Source organism: Oncorhynchus clarkii, chromosome 5 (assembly GCF_045791955.1).
Source record: "Oncorhynchus clarkii lewisi isolate Uvic-CL-2024 chromosome 5, UVic_Ocla_1.0, whole genome shotgun sequence".
Lineage (NCBI taxonomy): Eukaryota > Metazoa > Chordata > Actinopteri > Salmoniformes > Salmonidae > Oncorhynchus > Oncorhynchus clarkii.
The window spans coordinates 69455618-69472023 of record NC_092151.1 but is presented as its reverse complement, the minus strand read 5'-3'; the positions used below and the strand labels follow the sequence as shown (position 1 = coordinate 69472023).

Here is a 16406-nt window from a genome sequence, read left to right as displayed (position 1 = left end):
AATTGGCACTTTGGCACATGTTTTTAAGGACACACCTCAGATATTGCAAACCCTTCCACCTCAGTGCAAGCAAGCATATATAAGACAGGTAAATGACCAATCCTGGCGCAAGGGTAGTACAGTGCTGTCTTTAACAGGTTGAAATAGCCAACGAGCGTGCATTTGACAATTGCGCTGGCTGAACACCATCCGAAAATAGAGCCCATACTGTTAAAATGTGCACAGACAAGTGTTAAATCTGTAACTATCCTATATCTTATTAGACGATTGTATTGCATATGTACTTAATATACACTGTAGGAAAATGTAGGTCTGCACAGAGCCAAGGCTTTCTATCTGCCCTTCCTATCTGTCTACAGACATGTGTACATCGATACTTGTAGTAGCATACGAACAGACTGTAGTCCGCTACCAGGGAAATGTTAGCAGGGCAAACTCTATCTAGTTGCTGACATTTAGTAGTATCCCTTTCTGCATGGATCTGGAAACGCTTGACTTGTGGGGGTAGAGAAATCAGTGACAGACATAATGTTTAAAAACCTTGTTGGCATTGTAATACCTGCTCATGAATCACAGAGGCCTCTGGCTAAATGGCAACAACCTCTAACACCTTGTGTGCTGAGAGAGAAAACAGAGAGGGCTTCGGCAACATGACAACCTGATGAGGGCATGTGTGGCTGATAAAAGCTTTTTAATTGCAAAAGCAGTGCCTTTGTTCTTATGACTATGGATGGATCAAAAGCAAGTGAGTCAACGATGCATTATGAACAGGGTCTTCATAGGAAGAGTTAGCTTATATTTTGTTAATTCTAGAGACCATCCATAGCCATTCTTTTTCATCTAGCACCTGTCCTTCAAGAGAAAAGAGCATGACATTTGACTTATACAAACAAACTAATCTGAAGAAAAGTGTGCATGCTAAGGACTTCCTGGTGAAAAGTGTATATGTTTCCTCAAAATAAACATTTAAATGAAATCATCATTGGGTTGACATCTACAATAAATTACAGAGCAATGGAGGGACTAATTAAAGAAAGATCAAGTGTAATATATTAAACAAATAAAGTGAACTGGATGGAATATAGTGAAAAATGATACCAAAAAGAATTTACTGAAACTGGTTACAAATGACGGAGTCACCCATAATTCACCAAACAATATTTCGAAAGAGTAAGCAAAGTACTTTAAACATAAGTTTTCTACTTAGTCTCCTCCATCTCTACTAACCTTAATCTCTACTAACTTCTATTAACCTTTTTTTTCTAATAATAATGTAAAATCAACAGCTGTACAGAAAAATTACAAGAGGGTACCTCCTCCCAGCTGCCCACTGCTCTGAGGCTAGGAAACACTGTCACCACCGATAAATCCACTATAATTGAGAATTTCAATAAGCATTTCTCTACGGCTGGCCATGCCTTCCACATGGCTACCCCTACCCCGGTCAACTGCCCGGCACCCTCCACAGCAACCCGCCAAAGCCCCCACCATTTCTCCTTTACCCAAATCCAGATAGCTGATGTTCTGAAAGAGCTGCAAAATCTGGATCCCTACAAATCAGCCAGGCTAGACAATCTGGACCCTCTCTTTCTAAAATTATCTGCCGAAATTGTTGCAACCCCTATTACTAGCCTGTTCAACCTCTCTTTCGTATCGTCTGAGATTCTCAAAGATTGGAAAGCTACCGCGGTCATCCCCCTCTTCAAATGGGGTGACAATCTAGACCGAAACTGCTACAGACCTATATCTATCCTACCCTGTCTTTCTAAGGTCTTCGAAAGCCAAGTTAACAAACAGATTATTGACCATTTTGAATCCCACCGTACCTTCTCCGCTATGCAATCTGGTTTCAGAGCTGGTCATGGGTGTACCTCAGCCACACTCAAGGTCTAAACGACATCATAACCGCCATCGATAAGAGACATTACTGTGCAGCCGTATTCATCGACCTGGTCAAGGCTTTCGACTCTGTCAATCACAACATTCTTATTGGCAGACTCGACAGCCTTGGTTTCTCAAATGATTGCCTCGCCTGGTTTACCAACCACTTCTCTGATAGAGTTCAGTGTGTCAAATCGGAGGGCCTGTTGTCCGGACCTCTGACAGTCTCTATGGATGTGCCACAGGGTTCAATTCTTGGGCCGACTCTCTTTTCTATATACAGTACATCAATGATGTTGCTCTTGCTGCTGGTGATTCTCTGATCCACCTCTACGCAGACGAGACCATTCTGTATACTTCTGGCCCCTCCTTGGACACTGTGTTAACTAACCTCCAGACGAGCTTCAATGCCATACAAATCTCCTTCCGTGGCCTCCAAATGCTCTTAAACGCAAGTAAAACTAAATGCATGCTATTCAATCGATCACTGCCCGCACCTGCTCGCCCGTCCAGCATCACTACTCTGGACGGCTAAGACTTAGAATAGGTGGACAACTACAAATACCTGGGTGTCTGGTTAGACTGTAAACTCTCCTTCCAGACTCACATTAAGCATCTCCAATCCAAAATTGAATCTAGAATCGACTTCCTATATCGGCTTCCTTCTGCCGATCTACCATTCCAGTGTTTAATTGCTATATTGTAATTACTTCGCCACCATGGCCTATTTATTTCCTTAACTTACCTCATTTGCACTCACTGTATATAGACTTTATGTTTTCTTTTGTTCTACTGTATTATTGACTGTATGTTTTGTTTATTCCATGTGTAACTCTGTGTTGTTGGTCTTCCAAATGAACAATGACCCCAAGCAGACTTCCAAAGTTGTGGCAACATGGCTTAAGGACAACAAAGTCAAGGTATTTGAGTCGCCGTCACAAAGCCTTGACCTCAATCCCATAGAACATTTGTGGTCAGAACTGAAAAAGTGTGTGCGAGCAAGGAGACCTACAAATCTGAATCAGTTACACCAGCTCTGTCAAAATTCACCCAACTTATTGTGGGAAGCTTGTGGAAGGCTACCCAAAACATTTGACCCAAGTTAAACAATTTAAAGGCAATGCTACCAAATACTAATTGAGTGTATGTAAACTTCTGACCCACTGGGAATGTGATGAAAGAAATAAAAGCTGAAATAAATAATCCTCTCTACTATTATTCTGACATTTCACTTTCTTAAAATAAAGTGGTGATCCTAACTGACCGAAGACAGGGAATTTTTACTTAGATTAAATGTCAGGAATTGTGAAAAACTGAGTTTAAATGTATTTAGTGTATGTAAACTTCAGACTCCAACTGTATGTGTGTATATATATATATATATATGGGTGTGTGTGTGTATGTATTTATGTATGTATGTATGTACAGTACTCAGCAAAAAAATAAACATCCCATTTTCAGGACCCCGTCTTTCATGTAAACTTCCGACTTAAACTTTAAATGTAATATTTAAGTTTGTATTTTTTTATTAATTTGCAAAAATGTCTAAAAATCTTTTTTGTCTTTGTCATTATGGGGTATTGCGTGTAGATTGCTGCAGGAAAATAACAATTTAATCTGTTTTAGAATAAGGCTGTGATGTAACAAAATGTTGAGAAAGTCAAGGGGTATGAATACTTTCTGAATGCACGGTATATATTTACAACAAAATATATTGGGGATTGGAAATGATACAGATAATTAAATTAATGGAAGCTACAATCTATCTGCAATATTAACGCTGATCTACCCCCTAAAAAAATGTTGTAATAATAATAAGTTACCAAGGATATTCCTTAACCATAAGAATGAGAAAGAAAGAAAACATATGCAAGTCTCCTTATGGCTGCATTTATAAGTATTAGAATGACTACATATGATCTCTTGATACTATTTCAACCTGTGAAGCATAATTTAACATACCTGAAAGCTGTGCACTTTGTCTGTAATTGCTCTCATTGGCACAAAAAGTACTCATTGAGTGCGAACTCTAAACCCAGACTGCCTGTCTCATTGAAATGGTAAATCAGGATACTTTAATGCAGCACTCTGCATTACTTTGCAATGTGAACATTAGTTCTCCCTCTCCATCATTCACCAGAACCACAAATGAACAGACATCGACATCTATTAGTCCATGTACCTAATATAGATAGAAAGGACCACTTCTATTATATCTGCCATTTACTCTCACTGTTTAAGAGTGGCATTGGGAGGAAAGGACCGTAAAGTCAAGCACGGAACCTTCACACATTTCTCAATCCATGAGGGCATTGGACATAAATGCATATAACCCTTGCCATGCAATGTGCCAATTCCACCTGATACTGCAGGCTTCACAAACTAATCACATCTTTGGTGTTGGGTGTTCGAAGACAAGCATCCTCCATGCTCAATCATTTAGAGCTCAATGTCTGGGGCTAATGAGAGAGAAGCTGCCAATGAATGGTAATCACAGCCTGGAAGTGAGGCTTAGATACAGTGGGGTCCATAATCAGTGGCACCTTTGATAAAGATGAGCAAAAAAATACTGTGTAAAAAGAAATCATACAAATCCTGAGCTATATTGTATGATACATCTTTGGGGGAAACTATATTATTTTATACTAATAATACCATTTCTCAGAGAAAGAGATTTTAACAAGTCATAAAAAATCTCAAAAAGATAGGGGCTAAGCCACCTTTTTTCTCCACTTCCTGTCTGAATGACGTGCCCAAAGTAAAATGCCTGTAGCTCAGGCCCTGAAGCCAGATATGCATATAATTGGTACCATTGGAAAGAAAACACTTCGAAGTGTATAGAACTGTGAAAATAATGTAGGAGAATATAACACAATAGATATGGTAGGAGAAAATCCAAAGAAACACCAACCAGATGTATTTTGTTTTGAGAGACCATCCTCTTAGAAATGCAAGAGAAAGGTCACATTGAGAATTAGCTCCCTGGATGCAATTCCCATGGCTTCCACAGCGTATCAGCAGTCTATGTTCAAGGTTTCAGGCTTGTAACCTCAAAAACAAATAAGAAATATCAGTTTTAGCACACCATGAAGACATTACGCACCTGCTAAATCGGTTTCCTATTGAACATACTTCTTTCTGCAAGAAATAATAGTTTGATAACATTTTAGGGTATGTGAGGAGTAAATAGAAACAGATTTTGACTTGTTGAAACAAAGTTTAGGGGTAGATTTTCGGATTCCTTTCTCTGCAAGTTGAACGAGAGGATTACTCAAATCGGTGGCGCCAACTAAACAGACGTTACCATGTTTACCATGTTGATTCAACATCAAAACACAGATTTATTTTGTTGAAATGACGTGGAAAAAAAGTTGAATCAATCAGTTTTTACCCAGTGGGCTCACCTTGCGAGGATAACAACAGTGAGTCTTTTTCTTTTTATGAGATTGGAGAACATGTTGGGAGGGATCTTAGACCATTTCTCCATACAGAATATTTCCAGATCCTTGGTATTATTCATCTGTGCTTATGGACTTTCTTCTTCAATTCAAACCACAGGTTTTCAGTCATTTTGACCCATATCTTAAAAAATCTATGTTTTACTAGTTGTTATAGGGCCAATCAGCAGATGAAGCAATAACAAAAAAACAATCCACCACTGTTTACGAAACAACCCACCATTGTTTACGGTAAAAAGCTGAGGGATGGGGTTGGAGAAATGTAATCACTCTCAAATTCATTGACACAGCTATAGATGACACAGCTATAGACTTACCATCCATGATACCAAAATTATAGTTGTAACTATATTTTGGCCTATAGAGTGTTTGTTTACATTTACTTTGTTTACAAACATTGGAGTAAAACAAGTTTATATGTTGGGTTCTGATTTGAATTTGTAATTTTAACCTATTTAACTAGGCAACTCAGTTAAGAACAAATGCTTATTTATGACGACCTACCCCGGCCAAACCCGGACGACGCTGGGCCAATTGTGCGCCGCCCTATGGGACTCCCAATCACGGACAGTTGTGATACAGTGCAGTGTCCAATTAACAGTAGCTATTACAGTGAAACAAATACCATGCTATTGTTTGAGGAGAGTGCACAACAACAACAAAAACTTTTATCACGGCAACTGGTTTGATACATTCACCTCTGAAGGTAAATAATGTACCTACGTTCAGTAATCTTGCACTGATTTGTCATCCTGAGGGTCCCAGAGATAAAATGTAGCATAGTTTTGTTTGATAAAATCAATTTTTATGTTCAAATGTAGGAACTGGGGTCAACAGTTTGACCCCACTGCTGTCTCTGGTCATCTAGATGTGTGAAAGTTAGTGTATAAGCTAATGATCCATCATGTATGACATTCCCGGGAGTGTGTAAACTTAAATTTTTTATTACCATAGCATTTGTGTATGTTTTGTTTAGTTATGTACTTGAAAATTAATCAATTGACCAATTCGACACATTTGGGCAAACTCATGGCAGACTTACTCATGTTTTTTGGTTTGTATTATCTTTTACCAGATCTAATGTGTTATGTTCTCCTACATTAATTCCACAAACTTCTAAAGATTCCTTTCAAATGGTATCAAGAATATTTATATCCTTGCTTCAGGTCCTGTGCTACAGGCAGTTAGATTTGGGTATGTCAGGCGAAAATTGAAAAAAAGTGTACAATCCTTGAGATAATTAAGCTACTGTAAGCTCATGAGCCATTTATAAGTTATTCTTCAAGAATCAATGGGTACACATATCATTAATTTGTAAGTCTAAAAATAGATGTAACAACTGCTGATTGCCCCTTTAAACAACATATTTTTCACTAGGCTTAGTATGAAATAATATAAATATTTTTTTATTGAGTTTTCAATACAACTCAGTATTTGTATTATTTGTTTTATACAGTATTTTTTGCTCATCTTTATCAAGGGTGCCAATAATTATGGACCCGACTGTATATCTGACCCTTACATGACAGGGAAAAGGCTGGTGGAGCGAGATATCAATGGGGCTTCCCATCCGTGTCATCTACTATCATCTATCATAGTGCATAATCAGTGCATAATCAGTTTGATAAGGACTCTTTAGTGTTTATTAAAAACATCTAAACATTGTAGATTATGTTATGTTGCGTTATGATTATCCAATAGGGTGAGTATAGAATATAACCTTATGGCGTATGAGCGGGCAGTCACTTTAAAAATCTATTATCCTTCCCTAGCAAATTATGTCTCGTGTTTTGTGTGTCATTAGAATTCAAACAAGATGTTAAATGATCCAAACATCAATATAATTTTGCCTGTTAACTTGCTTTTGTCAGAAAGGAGGCTTGACACAGCATGAACTACTATACCTCTCACAGGCTCTGTAGTATGATCAAAGTGCATACAGTGTCTGTACATTCTGCACCTGTCCAATGCTATCCCATCCACCACACCATATGGTATATAACAGTCCTCCCACAGATGTAGGATCTTAAATTTGACCTACAGTCAGTGGCCAGTGTATTAGGTACACCACCCCATTCATGAAAATGGTTGGCTCCTACAGACAGTGAGTCACGTGGCCGTGGCTTGCTATATAAAGCAGGCAGACAGGCATTGAGGCATTCAGTTACTGTATGATTGATCGTTGAAATGGGCAAAACAAGTGACCGAAGCAACTTTGAGCATAGTTTGACCGTCAGTGCCAGGCGTGCCGGTTCCAGTATCTCAGAGACGGCCGGCCTCCTTGGCTTTTCACACACCGCAATGTCTAGGGTTTACAGAGAATAGTGTGACAAAAAAAACATCCAGTCAGCGGCAGTCCTCTGTGCAAAAACAGCTAGTTGATGAGACAGGTCGAAGGAGAATGGCATGAATCGTTCAGGCTAACAGGCGTGCCACAAACAATCAAATAACGGCGCAGTACAACAGTGGTGTGCAGAACGGCATCTCGGAACGCACAACTCGTCGGTCCTTGGTCACAGATGGGCTATTGCAGCAGATGACCACACCGGGTTACGTTCCTATCAGCTAAAAACAAGAAGTGTCAGTGGATCACCAACACTGGACAATTGAGGAGTAGAAAAACATTGCCTGGTTCAACGAATCCCGGTTCCTGTTGTGTCATGCTGGTGGCAGAGTCAAGATTTGGTATAAGCAGTCCCCAAAGAATTCTGACTGTTCAGGAAGCAAAGGGTGGTTCGACCCGGTACCAGATGGGTGTAGCTAATAAACTGTCCACTGGGTGTATATTGTCACAACAAAATAATCCTGCCGCAAAATTACTTTAACGTTTAATCCATAATGTTGCTTGATAGGTGGTTAGGCTATTAGCTGGCCAAAAGTAGGACACATAAAAAGTGCAATACTGTAACCGTGTTTTAGTGTGGGGTTTCAGTGGATTTATGTAAATCACAAAGCTGCTCAGCATTTCCTGTAGTGCAGGAAAATTCTAATCAACAAAAGAGGGATCAAATTAAGATCCTACATCTATAGTGGATAACACGTGAATGGGATACTGATCAGGAAGCTTTTAGCTCAGAATCTCAGGATTATTACACCTCTGATGAATAAATAAAGCTTTCTAAATGGCAAGGTAGAAGCCAGACTATTTTCCAGTAAATAAAAGTACAATTACTGTGGCGTAAACAACATTTTTACCTATAATGAAATATGATACATTTTTCAATCAGGCTGTAAGTGGTCTATGAAAGTCAGCAATAACACCAAATAGAACTTGATTTTGAGAAGATTGCACTGCAAGAATTGCTGCAAGTACATGATGAAGTGGAACATTTTTAAGCCGTTGTTATAAGATACTGTGTGAGTGACTCGCTCTATGGTGTGTGTACATGCATTTGTGCGAACATAAGTGAATACACTAGTAAAACAACTGAACATAGAGTACATTTCTAATATTTCCTGTTGAGTTTTATGCTATCATGTTGTACTCTACTGTTAAAACTGATCCTCATGGACTGAATGTGCACGTGAAGGCTGCTGAGGGGAGGATGGCTGATAATAATGTCTGGAATGGAGTCAATGGAATTGTATCAACCAATAGGAAACCATGTGTTTGATACCATTTCATTGACTCCATTCCAGCTATTTTTATGAGCCGTCCTACCCTCAGCAGCATCCACTGGTGTGCACTCACTGTTAAAGATCAATAATCCTTCCCAAACAAATTATGCCAAAGTGTTGTGTGTATCATTAGAGTTTAAACAAGATGTTAAATGATGCAAAGGTCGATATTATGTGCTGTTCAGTCAGAGACTGGAAGTGGCATTTACCTGATTTTGTGCTGCTTTTATATTGTCAGGGAACTCTCGAATGGCGGTCTACATACAGTGCATTCAGAAAGTATTCAGACACCTTGACTTTATCCACATTTTGTTAGGTTATTCTACAATGTATTAAATTGTTGTTGTCTCAAAATCAATCAACACACAATACCCCATAATGACAAAGCAGAAACAGATTTTCAGAAATGTTTGCTAACTTTGTTGAAGCACCTTTGGAAGCAATTACAGCCTTGAGTCTTCTTGGATATAATGCTACAAACTTGGCACACCTGTATTTGGGGAGTTTCTCCTATTCTTCTCTGCAGATCCTTTCAAGCTCTGTCAGGTTGGATGGGGAGCATTGCTGCAGTTATTTTGTAGGTCTCTCCAGAGATGTTCAATCAGGTTCAAGTCCGGGCTCTCAAGGACATTCAGAGACTTATCCCGAAGCCACTCCTGCGTTGTCTTGGCTGTGTTCTTAGGGTCGTTGTCCTGTTAGAAGATGAACATTCGCCCCAGTCTGAGGTCCTGAGTGCTCTGGAGCAGGTTTTCATCAAGGATCTCTCTGTACTTTGCTCTGTTCATCTTTCCCTTGATCCTGACAAGTCTCCCAGTCCCTGCAGCAAAAAAATATCCCCACAGCATGATGCTGCCACAACCATGCTTCACTGTATGGATGGTGCCAGGTTTCCTACAGACGTGACACTTGGCATTCAGGCCAAAGAGTTCAATCTTGGTTTCATCAGACCAAATAATCTTGTTTCTCATGGTCTGAGAGTCCTTTAGGTTCCACTTGACAAACCAAGTGGGCTGTCATGTGCCTTTTACTGAGGAGTGGCTTCCGTCTGGCCACTCATAAAGGCCTGATTGGTGGAGTGCTCCAGATGCCTATCCTTCTGGAAGGTTCTCCCATCTCCACAGAGGAACTCTGGAGCTCTGTCAGAGTGACCATCGGGTTCTTGGTCATCTCCCTGACCAAGGCCCTTCGCCCCCAATTGCTCAGTTTGGCCAGGCGGCCAACTCTAGGAAGTCTTGGTGGTTCTAAACTTTTTCAGTGTAAGAATAATGGAGGCCAGCGTGTTCTTGGGGACCTTCAATGTTGTAGAAATTCTTTGGTACCCTTCCCCAGATCCGTGTCTCAACACAATCCTGTCTCAGAGCACTACAAACAATTCCTTCAACCTCATGCCTTGGTTTTTGCTCTGACATGCACTGTCAACTGTGGGACCTTATATAGACAGGTGTGTGCCTTTCCAAATAATGTCCAATCAATTGAATTTACCACAGATGGAGTCCAATCAAGTTGTAGAAACATCTCATGGATGATCAATGGAAACAGAATGCACCTGAGCTCAATTTCGAGTCTTATATCAAAGGGTCTGAATACTCTTGTGAATAAGTTATTTCCATTTATTATATATATATATATATATATATATATATATATATATATATATATATATATATATATATATATATATATATATATATATATATATAGAAATTAGCAAGCATTTCTAAAAAACTGTTTTTGTTAAGGGGTATTGTGTGTAGAAAACTATAAATAAATTACATTGCCATAGCTTCCTGAAATTAGATGTACATAATATCCACTATACTGTGTATATCACTAAGGCAACAGTCCTAGCTCACAGTTAGAGGATAACACAATGAGTGGCTAGGTACTGATCAGGAAGCTATTAGCCCAGCCACAGCATCTCAGATTGAAAGCACCTCAGATAAGTCAATCAACCGTCGCTAATTATGAGATTACCAAACACAAGGTATTCGACAGTAAAAGACAGGAGAGCGTATGTCGCAGGCATTTGTCGCGGGTCACTACCTCACACGATAGCCATTTGAACGTCATCTTTTTTTACATTTTTTTTTATCAAAATGCGTTTTTTGGCAGTAATGCCTTCTCAAACATGTGAACTTTCATGTGCCTTAATAACAAACTTGTATGCCATCTGGGAATATGAATACAATTGCTAAATTACAAGCCTAGTTGGTTTAGCCACAGAAAACGACAGCAACCTTCCCACTAGCCATGATTGGCTGAGATAATGAGTGGGTTGGACTTGCTGAGAGGAGTTCGGATTGGTCTGCCATATAGCACGCTTCTGTCTATTTGAGCTGGTTAGTATGTGTAGGTAATCCTATCTAACGCGGCTTTAAAATATATATATATTGCTTAGTAGAACTGCATAAGTGTTGCTCTCCACTTTCTGGTGGACCTCATTTTGAAATCAGTGGAATTAGAGTATGATAGCTAAGGAGATGGAGAAAACACCTGTCTCCGGATTACATCTTCAAACTAAGGGCAACAATGGCATCCGTGACAGGGAGAAGCATCCAGCCATGATGTATACAGGTAAGTCAAACTAGCTACATTATCAGATATTATACATGTCTAATTTTGACATATAGTATTTTAATTTCGAGTTAAAGTGAACTGTTAGCTAGCTAGCTAACGTTAGCTGGCCGGCCCGCTAGCTAGCGTTATGTGTATGATCTTATTCGTATCTCAGAGCCATTTGCTTTGCTTGTTATAGCCTAATGTTATCTAGCTAACATTGAACCTGGTTGGTTAGGTACCTGCAGATGTATGCAGGGTAGTAACGTCCTGAGTTGTGATTATGGTTTATTGTTTAGCTAGCTAGCTAGCTACATGTCTTAGCAAAAGACTCCGCTATGCAAGTGTCCACTTTAATAGAATATCACTGCGACAACAGTTAGCCAGTTAGCTTGGGTGCTTGACTGCTGTTGTTAGGACAGAATGCCTGCCTCTTCCCATAAAGAGATTGGTGGAGCTAAAGCTTAAGAGGGTGTGAACGTTGCTGAATGGGTGTAGACAAAGAAGAGTTCTCCAGTAGGTAACAAAACAATTCAAAGTCCATTTTCTTAAAAGTGAGGTTACAAGTTTATCAACTTTCAAAGCAGAATGACTTTCTCATTGTTCCTCAAAAACAGTGTATGATATATAATTTTGTAGCTCTGTGTCTCTGCTTTTATCCAATGTAAAAAACACTATTTCAGATTTTGCTACATAAGACCGAATCAAGGCGGTTGGTCACATTTATCAATGAGGTTGTAACTAGTCTGTGAAAATCAATAATGACACCAACATGTGTGATGTTTTGAGTGGAGAGCACCAAAAATTGGGGGCATGTTAGGTAAACAAAGATACAGCACTCTAAATGATGCTGCATCTGGAGAAAAACAGATTAAATCAAGGTACTCCATGCAAATGGGCTGCTCAGAGAGGCGCAAAGGGTAAACACTTTCACAGTGCTGGATATGATGAGATGCTTATTCTTAATCTCCTAGTAACACCCCAACATTAAACAAAGCAGGCACAGTTCATTTTGGTTGATTACAGAGCAATGAGATTGTGAGAAAATCCTCCAAATGCATCAGTAAACTAAGCGCACAAATTTAAGGTCACAATGTGGACCCCATTCACTGATCCTGCTACTTTTCTCTCAAAATAGTCCATTGTGCAAAGTAAATATTGTGGCGCTTGTTTTCCAGACGGAATACCACAACAACAACAACAATAACAAGGTAACAACGAACAAACAGGCTACCATCAGTCCTGAAACACGGTAACTCAAGTGATTTAAAAAAAGATACAGTACGTTTATGGTTTATCTTTTTTAAAAGAGTAAAAACATTTAATAAAACGGACCTGCTGGTGCAATAAATATTGTACTTAAAGCTACAATTGATCATTAGGCTACTTTCTCTGAGTTCAAAGCATTGTCAAAAATAAAACATGCAAAAAGAAACCCTTCCATTGCATCCATCATAATGAATAATGTGTCATTATCAGTAAACCATCAACCTGACATTGGACTGACATTGGCATGGCTCGGTTATTGGATGTGGTTCAACTCTATTCACAGTCTCTTTGAGAATTCCTACATGTCCGTGGAGCAGTCAAATACTGACCGTCCATCTTAGGTAAAAATAGAGAGATACAAATGATCATTGTAATAGATGAAAGACACTGAGACACAAATAAAACACAGAACTCTCTGTCAAAACACCTGTGGCAGTACTGTCTGAATGACCAACCAGTGACATGGGTAGATAGATGAAAGAATGTTGATAATACTCAGTTTTGATCTGAAGTCTAAACACACCTTTTCACTTAATTATACATTATAATTAGTGTGATTATGTGTGAGCTCCCAGCCTATATTTCCTCCCAATCAAAGGAACTGCACTAGTGCAAGCAACATTAATTAGTCATTGAGTTGTGGACAAGAGATGAAAAGGTCTGTTTTAGTTTAGTTTTTGTCACGTGACTAGGGTGGGCATTCTAGTTTCCTTTTTCTATGTTTTTGTATTTCTTTGTTTTTGCCCGGGTATGGTTCTCAATCAGGGACAGCTGTCTATCGTTGTCTCTGATTGAGAACCATACTTAGGTAGCTCTTGCCCACATGGGTTTTGTGGGTAGTTGCTTTCTTTTTTGTACCTGATGGAGCTGTTTCAGTTGTTCTTTATTTTTATTTTTTTAAATGTTGTATTTAGTGTTCAGTTCTATTTAATAAGTTAAGAACACGTGCTGCGCTTTGGTCCTCACCTTCTTCCACCAACGGCCGTTACAGTTTTTAGTTTAGTTGTTTTTTGGTGGGGGGGACTACATGATCACAGTATTTGAATATTTTGCAAATATACTGTACACACACACACTCACATACACATATGGTACCATACCACACATGTGGTTAGCATGTACTGTAGTAAGACAGAGATGCAAAATTAACAACAATTAAGCTTCCGTACCCCACAGTCAGCAGTTCTTCAGAAGTCACCTTCACAGATTAAACAGGCTTCATCACAAAGGGCTCAGGAACATTAATCTACATTTGGTCTATTTAAAAGTAATAAGCCATAATGACGCACGCAAACTAGTTAGTACCAGTCATTCCATTCTAGCCAATTTAATGCATTTTACATGATTGAATATGACTTTCGGTTTAATTACATTTGCTTTAACTGTTCAGTATATTTGAATGTTTTTTTTTTGTGGAGTAGAGTGCCGTTTTCGAGCAAACATCCTATGAGATGCTGTATTACTATCCTTTTGCTCAGACCACTGACATCTATCCAGGCTACCCAACCACATCGCTCCAGCCAAGCACTATGCCTACTATCATTTCTTCTCCACGTAGCGATAGATAAAGCAGGGGCATTCAATTCAGTATGAGTCGTCAGGCTAACTAACATCACCCTGGGGGTCAACACAACACATTGCAACCAGCCTGCCTCTGAATGTTACACCCTGTATCTTAAATTATTAGATATTGATCGAAAATTAAATTTGATGGACGCCCAACCTTTGATTCTTACCTTGTAAAGTAAGGGTGCTTGTCCCAGTTTTAATAGTGCAATCTGGTTGGTGACATTCATTGTAGTTCTGGCTCTTCTCATGTCCTCCAAACCTCCATACTGCACATCCACTACTACCGCCTTAAATGGAGAAAGGAGAAAATAAATATCAGACTACTTTAAACCATTGGTACAAAAGGCAAAAATGATGAATGGCAACTGAATCGAAAATAATAAGTGCAAACATTTTGCAAATGGCATCCACAATCACACCTGTGGCGGGGTTTGGAAGGCACAATAATGACTAATGAACGTCTGTCTGTGTGCTGGAGGAGCCAGACTGAAAGTTAAAGAAAAGTCGTGGAGTTGAGCGAGGAGTCACAGCAGCGATGCTATTTCTGAGTGGGACTCCTGCTGCATTACCTGGGCGCAATTCATTTTTCATGTGGCCTGGGGGCAAATGAAATGCGATGCCGGTAAGCAGAGTACATCTCGTTTGCATGAGGAGAACAGGGGAGTGGGAGATTTATCATCCTTGTCAGCATTTGCATCATAAAAGCGCTCCGTTAAACTCTACGGAACAGACACCAAATTGAAATACAGAGAGATTTCTAGTCTGACTGAGATTCTCTTTTTTCTTTCCAGAGGTAATGAAATTAACGATGTTGCTTGCCGCACTGAGCGTATTTCTTCTGTACACCAGATGAATTCTTCCCCGTTCACTATTCATCTGGCCTATGTGGTGGATGAGGGAGGCAATGTTTGTTTTTCCATCAGCCTGATTGAAAGTAGCAAAAATCCCCCAATAATGAACTATTATCATGTTGAGGAGTTAAATTGCCACCTCAATCAGGGGCTGTTATTATGCCTCAGACAGAGAGGGTGGCAACATGTCCTGCTTGAATGAGGAGCAAATTCAATTCCCTCTCAATGAAATGTAAATTGAACACATCTACTGTAACGTAATCATACCAGAATGAGAGCCATGCATCACATGCAACAGTAGATCATTACAAACATTATAAACACTGGGATTGTTTACTAAAAATCACCCACCTCCACAAACACACACTGCATTAATCAGCATGTTCCAGTATATGAGCTTGGTATAGTAAAAATTCATAAGGCACTCTGTTGAGGCTTAGATGGGGGTGGACACGGAGACTGGAAGGGGTACTCATACACCACTGGTCCAGAGAGGTACTGCTGAATTAGTAAGAATATCTTTTCCCCTTGGTGGATGTCTTTGTTTGGTCTGGGTCCAGCAGGAGACATCCTGGCACAGGCTCATGTATTTAAAAAGCTATTATGTGGAGTTAACAATCAGAGCCAGAAGAGGCAGTATGCCTTCTTTTCTCTACCCTGCTCTGCTCTGGCTGCTCCTCACTCAGAGTTAAAACACTGCAGTTCTCCAGAGCCAGCTTGACAGAAACAATGGCTGAATTGTCTATATGAAATTAGATTTCCTTGCTATCAAATATTAACACAAGAGGACTTACAGAAAGTGTAATGAGGCAAGGCCATGCATTCATTTTTAAATAGGTACTGTCATACTATTTCCTTCTGAGCAAATCTCAAATCAATGGAAATCACCACTAAAAAGAGACAGTGAGATGAAAGATAGTGATATAAAGTAAGTCTGAATGTACGTAATTTTTATGATACCTTATTTACATAAGTATTCAGGCCCTTTGCTATGAGACTTAAAATTGAGCTCAGGTGCATCCTGTTTCCATGAGATGTTTCTACAACTTGATTGGAGTCCACTTGTGGTAAATTCAATTGATTGGGCATGATTTGAAAAGGCACACACCAGTCTATATGAGGTCCCACAGTTGACAGTGCATGTCAGAGCAAAAACCAAGCCATGAGGTCAAAGGAATTGAGCTCTGAGACAAGGATTTGCAGC

At 39.4% G+C, this 16406-nt stretch overlaps 1 protein-coding gene across 1 annotated transcript in view; it reads right to left on the bottom strand.

Moving 5' to 3' along the window:
• Positions 1-16406, bottom strand: part of LOC139410190 (inactive N-acetylated-alpha-linked acidic dipeptidase-like protein 2) — a 288454-nt gene that overhangs the window by 144487 nt on the left and 127561 nt on the right. The window contains exon 4 of the mRNA XM_071155649.1: positions 14519-14638. Within this exon, the coding sequence (XP_071011750.1) occupies positions 14519-14638 (120 nt within the window). The remainder of the gene's footprint in view (positions 1-14518; positions 14639-16406) is intronic.